General features: G+C 44.3%; 1 protein-coding gene across 1 annotated transcript in view; it reads right to left on the bottom strand.

Moving 5' to 3' along the window:
• Nucleotides 1–379: 379 nt before the first annotated feature.
• Nucleotides 380–11,196, bottom strand: part of LOC129821592 (glycogen synthase kinase-3 beta-like) — a 63,624-nt gene continuing 52,807 nt past the window's right edge. The window contains exons 4-10 of the mRNA XM_055879241.1: nt 11,024–11,154; nt 10,719–10,825; nt 10,460–10,557; nt 9,965–10,060; nt 5,902–6,088; nt 5,573–5,677; nt 380–5,401 (exon numbers count right to left, since the gene is read on the bottom strand). Coding sequence (XP_055735216.1) covers nt 5,337–5,401; nt 5,573–5,677; nt 5,902–6,088; nt 9,965–10,060; nt 10,460–10,557; nt 10,719–10,825; nt 11,024–11,154 — 789 coding nt within the window. The 3' untranslated portion in view covers nt 380–5,336. The remainder of the gene's footprint in view (nt 5,402–5,572; nt 5,678–5,901; nt 6,089–9,964; nt 10,061–10,459; nt 10,558–10,718; nt 10,826–11,023; nt 11,155–11,196) is intronic.

Below are 11,196 nucleotides of genomic sequence, written 5' to 3'. Positions count from 1 at the left end.
TTGGAATATTAGTATTTTGGGTTAAAAAAACACTCCAGGCTACTCTTGAACACCTAAACATACATAAAAAGTATGTTGAAATTATAATGGACCTATACGTTTTTAAATAACTGCCCTTTTCCAGGCCCGCAAATGCCTTTTGACAAACAAATCGATCCCAAACCAATCCTCCTCTGAATTTTGAAATCCCTTATTGCCCACCCCTGATGTAGATTGTGTGGCTGGATGAAGTGGATGGGCTGTGGCCACATGTGGCTAGTCATCTACTGTAGTGTGTTGTTAGTCATAGCCTGCTGTTCTACTGTACATACTGAGCTCTACGACAGATGTCACAACAGGGCAAGAGCACACACACAGACACACAGGCAGAGGTCAAGGCTTGTTCATTTCCAGGCTATCCTACTCTTTATTTAATGCAAATGACAGTACCAGGAAACCAGGGAACTATTCCTCAGGGCACGCAGGGGGAAGTATTTACAGGGGCGAACATTTAGGATACCTTCACAGAACAAAAAAAAAAACATTTAAAAATGAAATAAAATGTCACAAACCGAGGCATTCAAGTAGTAGTGGTATTGTTATACAGTTAGTTTTCCGTCGTCTTTTCTTATTTTTTCTTTCAACTCGGTTAGCAAATTCTTCTGCCACGAGTGTGACGATGCCACAGTCGGTATATTATAGTCCACTATCCTTGCTTGTCTTTGTTTTGGTAACTGAAACGGTTGTGGTGTGGATTGACATGGTTCACTCTGGTTGAACTGGAGTCAGGGGAGAGAGGCGAAGTGGTCACACTGGTGGGATAGATAGCAACACGTTGATGAACGCAAATATTACAGCAAACAGGACGGGATGGCACTGGAGGGGGACATGATAAACACCTCAGACCACAGAGGGATGGAGGGTGGAAAAGAGAAGGGGTGTGTAGACAATGAGATACAAGGTACTGCATTACCTCTGAGGATGGCTTGTCACAACATCAATAGGCGTAATGGCTTTGATACCAGAAGCATCATTTTGACTGAATACATAATGTACTCTAATGTATGTCTATGCTATGTTGACTCTGTTGTGTGTGTGGAAAATATTTCTGCACCCTAGTGAAACCATTGATTAAAATCAAACACAGACTTTTCTTCAAATCAGGACAACAATCTGGAACTATATATAGATCATGTTTTAAAAACAAATGTGTAACAAAAAGCTTTAAACATGGGGAAAAGGAGGTTGAAGATGACTTGTACATACAGAGAAAGCGAGAAATTCTAACGTTAACTAACATTGGCACAACTCTTGACTGAAACTGAGATCTGAGAGGAGGGGGGAGGGGGCAGAAAGTAATTCAACAGCACCTAAGGAGGATGTAAGGTTATGTGATGGGAGGGGTGGGGTGGGAGATAAGGGGGGCAAGGCGAAGGTGTATGAAAGAAAAGGCACTCCAAACTATAGATACACTATACATGACTAGGTATTGTTCGAATAATACAGCTGTCATCTACTGTAATGTACAGGTAAAGATTGAACTATATGGCTGGATAAAGCATCATCATCTACAATATCCAACAAACAAGTCTAGTTTTTTCTTCTTTTCTTTTCTCCCCCCATATCTTTGTTTTTGCTCATAAACAGGACACGGGTCTACATATATATACTGTACATACCATGATCACAACATAAAAACAGAAGAAACTAACAAACATAAAAAACTAAAATATGAGTCAGGATTTGGTGAGGAGCATATGAACTGTATACATATACACAGTGTAGTTGTGTTGTGGTATTGAACCTGTGTGAATATGTCTGGGTAAGTAAGACGCTCTACTCTCAGAGACTGTGCCAGAGAGGTGCGTGTGTGGTTCAGGTGGAGAGAGATAAAGGAAAGAGAAGAATGCTAGACTAATGTTCAATTAACGTTGGAACAACATTTGATGAACATTGTACTAACAGTGAGTCAGTGGTCACAATAAGAGAGCCAGGAGTGACAGAGGACTCCTCGCAATCTAGCCAGAAACAACAAAGACCTCTCCATGGCTGAATTCCAAATCAAATGCTAAGGGGGTAGAAGCTAGGGGTTGGTTTGGAAGAAAAAGTCTTCATCTGAAGAGACAGAAAGAAGGTGTGGGGGAGACATCCCCTCCAAACTGACTGCATTACAACACAGTCATCTGATAGAGATAAATAAAAAATAATTTTTCTAGTCCTGTCTACAGCATTAACATACCAATAATTACATACAGAAAAACAGGAAAGTGACTGCTGAAAAAAAGGCTTTTCTAGCCAAAGAAATCACACCACCTTGCCTCTTCATGTCTTTAGGCAGTAGCAAATATTGCCCCTGCTCTGTGAGCCAACAACTAACCGTTATGGATTCTGAACCATTGAAGTTAAATATATATATATATATTTGTACATAATGCAAAGTAATATATAAACTGTGTATGTACAGTATATCACAAAAGTGAGTACACCCCTCACATTTTTGTAGATATTTGAGTATATCTTTTCATGTGACAACACTGAAGAAATGACACTTTGCTACAATGTAAAGTAGTGAGTGTACAGCTTGTATAACAGTGTTAATTTGCTGTCCCCTCAAAATAACTCACCACAAAGCCATTAATGTCTAAACCGCTGGCAACAAAAGTGAGTACACCCCTAAGTGAAAATGTCCAAATTGGGCCCAATTGGCCATTTTCCCTCCCCGGTGTCATGTGACTCATTAGTGTTACAAGGTCTCAGGTGTGAATGGGGAGCAGGTGTGTTAAATTTGGTGTCATCGCTCTCACACTCCCTCATACTGACTGGTCACTGGAAGTTCAACATGGCACCTCATGGCAAAGAACTCTCTGAGGATCTGAAAAAAATAATTGTTGCTCTACATAAAGATGGCCTGGGCAATAAGAAGATTGCCAAGACCCTGAAACTGAGCTGCAGCACGGTGGCCAAGACCATACAGTGGTTTAACTGGACAGGTTCCACTCAGAACAGGCCTCGCCATGGTCGACCAAAGAAGTTGAGTGCACGTGCTCAGCGTCATATCCAGAGGTTGTCTTTGGGGAATAGACGTATGAGTGCCGCCAGCATTGCTGCAGAGGTTGACGGGGTGGGGGGTCAGCCTGTCAGTGCTCAGACCATACGCCGTACACTGCATCCAATTTGTCTGCATGGCTGTCGTCCCAGAAGGAACCCTCTTCTAAAGATGATGCACAAGAAAGCTGAAGACAAGCAGACTAAGGACATGGATTACTGGAACCATGTCCTGTGGTCTGATGAGACCAAAATAAACTTATTTGGTTCAGATGGTGTCAAGCGTGTGTGGCAGCAACCAAGTGAGGAGTACAAAGACAAGTGTGTCTTGCCTACAGTCAAGCATGGTGGTGGGAGTGTCATGGTCTGGGGCTGCATGAGTGCTGCCGGCACTGGGGAGCTACAGTTCATTGAGGGAACCATGAATGCCAACATGTACTGTGACATACTGAAGCAGAGCATGATCCCCTCCCTTCGGAGACTGGGCCGCAGGGCAGTATTCCAACATGATAACGACCCCAAACACACCTCCAAGACGACCACTGCCTTGATAAAGAAGCTGAGGGTAAAGGTGATGGACTGGCCAAGCATGTCTCCAGACCTAAACCCTATTGAGCATCTGTTGGGCATCCTCAAACGGAAGGTGGAGGAGTGCAAGGTCTCTAACATCCACCAGCTCCGTGATGTCGTCATGGAGGAGTGGAAGAGGACTCCAGTGGCAACCTGTGAAGCTCTGGTGAACTCCATGCCCAAGAGGGTTAATGCAGTGCTGGAAAATGATGGTGGCCACACAAAATATTGACACTTTGGGCCCAATTTGGACATTTTCACTTAGGGGTGTACTCACTTTTGTTGCCAGCGATTTAGGCATTTAATGGCTGTGTGTTGAGTTATTTTGAGGGGACAGAAAATGTACACTGTTGTACAAGCTGTACACTCACTACTTTACATTGTAGCAAAGTGTCATTTCTTCAGTGTTGTCACATGAAAATATATACTCAAATATTTACAAAAATGTGAGGGGTGTACTCACTTTTGTGATATACTGTATGTATACACTGAGTGTACAAACATTAGGAACACCAGCTCTTTCCATGACAGACTGTCCAGGTGAATCTAGGTGAAAGCTATGATCCCTTATGGATGTCACTTGTTAAATCCACTTCTCAGCATAGAGATAAAGGTGAGGAGACAGGTTAAAGAAATATGTTTAAGCCTTGAGACAGTAGAGACATGGATTGTGTACAGTATGTGTGACAGATGTAATGAGAAACGCAAAATATTTGAGTGCCTTTGAATGAGGTATGTTAGTAGGTGCCAGGTGCACCGGAGTGTCTCAAGAACTACAACGCTGCTGGGTTTTTCACATGCAACAGTTTCCCGTGTGTATCATTTATGGTCTACCACCCAAAGGACATCCAGAGAACTTGACACAACTGTGGGAAGCATTGGAGTCATCATGGGCCAGCATCCCTGTAGAACGGGGGTATTCCTAATGTTTTGTACACTCAGTGTAAATGTAATACAAGCACACAGAACCATAGACATCTGACATGATCCCGCCCACCCTAAGCCAAGGGGATATAAAATAAAAACAGAATAAAACTGTTCGCTAACCATTTAAAAACAACCCCAAGCAAACCTCTGACAACATCCAAAACCTCCCTTCTGATTGGACTGTCCACATATATCAGGACCTTCATGCATCGGCGTGTGTTGGTAAGAATGTATGTGTGTGTATGTGTGCCTCATGCCTAATTAGCAAAAGTGTGGACGTCAATGCAGGGGTGAAAGGTCACTCTGGGTGCTCCTAACTATACTCAGGCCATGCACTACAGGAGGAGGAGCCTGGGTGGCCATCCCAACCAGGGGGTGTCAGAGGGGAAGTGATGAGGATATGAAGGGGTGTGGTGTAGAGAGAGGGCGAGAGGGAGGGACTGATCCTTAATGTGAGGGGGGGGCTTCATTGTGGACAAGTAAGAGTAGGAGGGTGAGGGGACAGATAATTACTTTGATAAATAGATTGTCCTCTTGGAAACATTAGCAGGCTAGTATTGTGTATATATGGTACGTTTATATATGAATACTCTTATATTTCATCAGCCTCCCCCTGCCCCCACCACCCCCTCCCTCTAACAGACCATAAAGATGTCCTCAGTGGAATAGGTTGCAGAAATCAAACACTTAAATGGGTGACGTGGAGGGCTCAGTTAGTTGTGTTGTTGTGGTCATCTGTTTTAAACCCTGCCATGTCATCATTCTTACAGCTGGCACCCAGGTGCACCCCTGATTGGAGCGATGTGGGGGGGGGTTCAGGAGGTGGAGTTGGAGGCTGAGGCGGTAGTGGTGCTGGGGCCGCGATCTGTGCTGTTACCATCTAGAAAGAAGGACAGGAGAGTAGGGAGAGGAAAATGATTCACTCATTTACACAATGAGTAAACAGGTGTTTTTAATAAGACATTTTCCTGGGAGAGAGAGACAGAGAGAGAAAAGAGAGAGAGAGAACATAGACAGAGAGTTGGAGAGGGATGGAGAGGTGTGGGTCAACCTGTGGTGGCGGTGGCGTTGGCGTTGGTTGGGGTGGAGGTGGCGACCTGAGAGCGGGCGTGGGCGGGGATTAGGATGTTGGCCAGCGAGGGATTACTGGACAGCTCTATGAGAGAGACACGGTACACCAGATTACAGCAGATCACATCCACCACAGAAAAACACATGAAAACACAACTCACACATAGGTCACACACACACAGATTACAGCAGGTAGCATTAGTACAGAGACTTGACAGAGAGACCTCATCATTATACATGTAAGAGAAGAAACTCTCCGTACCGCAGATAAAAGAGACAGGCAGAGAGTGTATTGACAAGGTGCTGTACCCTGGGTGGTGAAGTTGAAGAGAGAGGGTTTTTCTCGCCCGTTGGGCAGTTTGACATTGGGGTCCCTCAGCTCATCAAAGAAGGAGTGTGCACACGCCTCCAGGGGGGTGAGGCGCGAGGTGGGCGTGTACTCCAGCAGTCGAGAGCACAGGGCAATGGCCTCCGGGGGCGTGCGGGGCCGGAACACCTAGCAGCCAATCCAACGCAATGACGAGTCAGGGAGCCAATCACAAAGGCGAGACTAGAATCAGTTAACCAATCAATTTCAAACTAGTATCATGAACACAATGATGTATGCGGTCATGATAGCAGGTGGGAGAGAGGAGGATTTCAGTTTCTGCTAATAGATATGAAATGGAAAGAGAATGTAATTATTATCAACTACTGAATGTTACAGATATTACCTAACTTAACTGACAAGGGTCGGCACAAAGGTGAGGGTGATATACATAGAAAAATACACAACCGTTCAAAATGTTGGTGTCACTTAGAAATGTCCTTGTTTTTGAAAGAAAAGCGATTTTTTGGGGCCATTAAAATAACATAACATTGATCAGAAATACAGTGTTAATGTTGTAAATGACTATTGTAGCTGGAAACAGCAGATTTGTTATGGAATATCTACATAGGCGTAGAGGCCCATTATCAGCAACCATCACTCCTGTGTTCCAATGGCACGTTGTGTTAGCTTATCCAAGTTTATCATTTTAAAAGGCTAATTGATCATTAGAAAACCCTTAAGTTAGCGCAGATGAAAACTGTTGTTCTGATTAAAGAAGCAATAAAACTGGCCTTTTTTATTTTATTTTTTATTTCACCTTTCTTTAACCAGGTAGGCAAGTTGAGAACAAGTTCTCATTTACAACTGTGACCTGGCCAAGATAAAGCAAAGCAGTTCAACACATACAACAACACAGAGTTACACATGGAGTAAAACAAACATACAGTCAATAATACAGTAGAAAAATAAGTTTATATACAATGTGAGCAAATGAGGTGAGATAAGGGAGGTAATGGCAATAAATAGGCCATGGTGGCGAAGTAAATCTTTAGATTTAGCCTTCTTTAGACTAGTTGAGTATCTGGAGCATCAGCATTTGTGGGTTCGATTACAGGCTCAAAATGGCCAGAAACAAAAGACCTTTCTTCTGAAACTCTTCATTCTATTCTTGTTCTGAGAAATGAAGGCTATTCCATGTGAGAAATTGCCAAGAAACTGAAGATCTTGTACAACGCTGTGTACTACTCCCTTCACAGAACAGCGCAAATTGGCCCTAACCAGAATAGAAAGAGGAGTGGGAGGCCCCGGTGCACAACTGAGCAAGAGGACAAGTACATTAGAGTGTCTAGTTTGAGAAACAGATGCCTCACAAGTCCTGCCAGGTTAATTAAATCGTACCCGCAAAACACCAGTCTCAACGTAAAAAGTGAAGAGGCGACTCCGGGATGCTGGCTTTCTAGGCAGAGTTCCTCTGTCCAGTGTCTGTGTTCTTTTGCCCATCTTAATCTTTTATTTTTATTGGCCAGTCTGAGATATAGTTTTTCTTTGCAACTCTGCCTAGAAGGCCAGCATCCCGGAATATTTAATGAAGCTGCCAACTACTTTTTTTCTTTCAAAAACAAAGACATTTCAAAGTGACTCCAAACTTTTGAACGGTAGTGTACAGTAGTGGCCAAAAGTTTTGAGAATGACACAAATATGAATTTCCACAAAGTTTGCTGCTTCAGTGTCTTTAGATATTTTTGTCAGCTGTTACTATGGAATACTGAAGTATAATTACAAGAATTTCATAAGTGTCAAAGGCTTTTATTGACAATTACATGAAGTTGATACAAAGAGTCAATATTTGCAGTGTTGACCCTTATTTTTCAAGACCTCTGCAATCCGCCCTGGCATGCTGTCAATTAACTTCTGGGCCACATCCTGACTGATGGCAGCCCATCCTTGCATAATCAATGCTTGGAGTTTGTCAGAATTTGTGGGTTTTTGTTTGTCCACCCATCTCTTGAGGATTAACTACAAGTTCTCAATGGGATTAAGGTCTGGGGAGTTTCCTGGCCATGGACCCAAAATATCGATGTTTTGTTCCCTGATTCACTTAGTTATGACTTTTGCCTCATGGCAAGGTGCTCCATCATGCTGGAAAAGGCATTGTTCGTCACCAAACTGTTCCTGGATGGTTGGGAGAAGTTGCTCTCAGAGGATGTGTTGGTACCATTCTTTATTCATGGCTGTGTTCTTAGGCAAAATTGTGAGTGAGCAACCCCACACATGAATGGTCTCAGGAGGCTTTACTGTTGGCATGACACAGGACTGATGGTAGCGTCACCTTGTCTTCTCAGGACAAGCTTTTTTCCGGATGCCCAAAACAATCGGAAAGGGGATTCATCAGAGAAAATGACTTTACCCCAGTCCTCAGCAGTCCAATCCCTGTACCTTTTGCAGAATATCAGTCTGTCCCTGATGTTTTTCCTGGAGAGAAGTGGCTTCTTTGCTGCCTTGATGACACCAGGCCATCCTCCAAAAGTCTTCGCCTCACTGTGTGTGCTGATGCACTCACACTTGCCTGCTGCCATTCCTGATCAAGCTCTGTACTGGTGGTGCCCCGATCCCACAGCTGAATCAACTTTAGGAGATGGTCCTGACGCTTTCTGGACTTTCTTGGGAGCCCTATAGCCTTCTTCACAACAATTTAACCACTCTCCTTGAAGTTCTTGATGATCCGATAAATGGTTGATTTAGGTGCAATCTTACTGGCAGCAATATCCTTGCATGTGAAGCCCTTTTTGTGCAAAGCAATGATGACGGTACGTGTTTCCTTGCAGGTAACCATGGATGACAGAGGAAGAACAATGATTCCAAGCACCACCCTCCTTCCTTCCAGTCTGTTATTCGAACTCAATCAGCATGACAGAGTGATCTCCAGCCTTGTCCTCGTCAACACTCACACCTGTGTTAATGAGAGAATCACTGACATGATGTCAGCTGGTCCTTTTGTGGCAGGGCTGAAATGCAGTGGAAATGTTTTTTGGTGATTCAGTTCATTTGCATGGCAAAGAGGGACTTTGCAATTAATTGCAATTCATCTGCTCACTCTTCATAACATTCTGGAGTATATGCAAATTTCCATCATACAAACTGAGGCAGCAGACTTTGTGAAAATGTATATTTGTGTCATTCTCAAAACTTTTGGCCACGACTGTATATTATAAACTTTGTGTGTCTGTTAAAACCACAAGGAGGGCTCATTGTCCATAGATTGTCCTCTGTATTTGTCCAGTTCAAGTGTAAAGAGCGCAGCCCTACAGAAGCAGGGTAGGAGACTCTAGACCAGTAATGGGCAACTCCAGTCCTCGGGGCTGGAGTGGTGTCACATTTTTTCCCCATCCCTAGCAAACACAGCTGATTGAACTATTTGCATTTTAAACTGAAGATCAGGATTAGTTGATTATTGGGAGTAAGGTGTGTCAGCTGGGGCTCAGGCAAAAGTATGACAATAATCAGAACCCGAGGACTGAAGTTGTCCATCCCTGGTCTAGACAGGCAGCACAGAGACTGGGTGGCTAGAGGATGCAGTACTAGAGAACAAGCACAAGGTGGAGTCTAGGGAGACGCCACGAGGACCTGCTCTACAACACTGCTCATTTGCCATTTGACTTGGGCCCTGTTCAAATACTGTGACAATGTCCTCTTTGCTAACTCCCTTTCTTGAGGTTATCACCGACCTGACCTGAGGTCTTCGTCATGTGCCCTTGCAGATTAGAAATAATCTGATGGTTGTAAGCAATATGGTAGAAACCCCAGCTAGCCTACCAGTAAGCTAGTGGGGCTAGACGCAACTGTTACCATATAGCTTACACCTATCCAATCCTTACAAATCTAGGTGGGGCCCATCATGAAGTGTCTAGGTGAAGGGGTTTATTTTGGATATTAGGGGATACAGATATATGGGATGGCAGAGATGAATGCCTGGCAGGCTGGTGTGGCGAGCACAGAGAGATGATGCTAGGGGAGGGGGTGGATTGTAGAGTAGTAAAAGAGTTCCTGTACCTGTTGACTCACCTTAGTCCATGGGTGTGCCTTAATCTGGGGGAATTTGAACTCAGTGTAGTTGGGGTTCATCTCTCGGATCTGCTCCCGTGTAGGTGTCCCCAGAACCTACAGCACAGAGACAGGAGAGGAGAAGAGAGGGGAAAGGAGAGACAGAGATAGAGAGAGGGAGGGAGAGATGGAGAAAGAGAGGGGAGGTAGGGAGAGAGGGGGGGTGGGAGGGAGAGATGGACAGAGAGAAGAGGGGGAGGGAGCGAGAGACGGAGAAAGAGGGGGAGGGAGGGAGCGAGAGACGGAGAGAGAGGGGGAAGAAGGGGAGGAAGAGACAAATGAGGGGAAGAATATGACAAAAAGAGGAGAGTGCATGAGCAGTGAAGAGAGGGACAATTGAGAGCGAGAGAGAGAGCGAGAGAGAGAGAGAGAGACAGGTGAGTGTGCCAACTTTCATTCGATGAAATAGAGAGAATTGGTTGACAGACATCCTAACTGACAGGCTAGTATCAGTACCTTGATGATCTCCACCAGCTGATCAACTCCACTGTCGCCAGGGAAGATTGGTTGCCCTAGCAACAGCTCTGCTAGCACACATCCAGCTGACCACACATCTGTAGAGGGGGCGGAGCATAAACAGGAAGATGTCGTGATTAGCATACCTGCTCTAGAGGTGTAGTTTGACTTTAAACAGGGTTAGCATTTAGCCTATATATGCTAGGGTGTATATGAATTTCAATGGGGTTCAGCTGTAAGCGGTTAGATGTTAGCTCACCTATGCTGGAGGTGTAGTCGGTGGCACCAAAGATGAGCTCGGGGGCTCTGTAGTAGCGAGAGCAGATATAAGACACGTTGGGCTCTCCACGTACCAGCTGCTTAGCACTGGAGACACAACATCACCACCACACACTGTCAGTCACATACACTCCTCGTCAATCATCATCATCATCATAGTCATCAATATCATAGTCATCTTCATTATCATTACCATCACTGCCATAATCATCATCATCCTCATCCTAATACTAGCCAATCAAAGCTAATGAGAAATGCATATTCTTTCACATAGTTCAAACTGACCTGCCGAAGTCACAGAGTTTGAGCACAGCCGTCTCAGGGTCCAGCAGCAGGTTCTGAGGCTTGATGTCCCGATGGCAGATCCCAAATGAGTGGATGTAGGCCAGACTCCTGAACAACTGGTACATATATAACTACAACACACACACACACACACACACATTAGAAATGGAAAG

Source organism: Salvelinus fontinalis, chromosome 23 (genome assembly GCF_029448725.1).
Source record: "Salvelinus fontinalis isolate EN_2023a chromosome 23, ASM2944872v1, whole genome shotgun sequence".
Taxonomy (NCBI): Eukaryota; Metazoa; Chordata; class Actinopteri; order Salmoniformes; family Salmonidae; genus Salvelinus; species Salvelinus fontinalis.
This window is presented reverse-complemented; position numbering and strand designations above follow the sequence as displayed.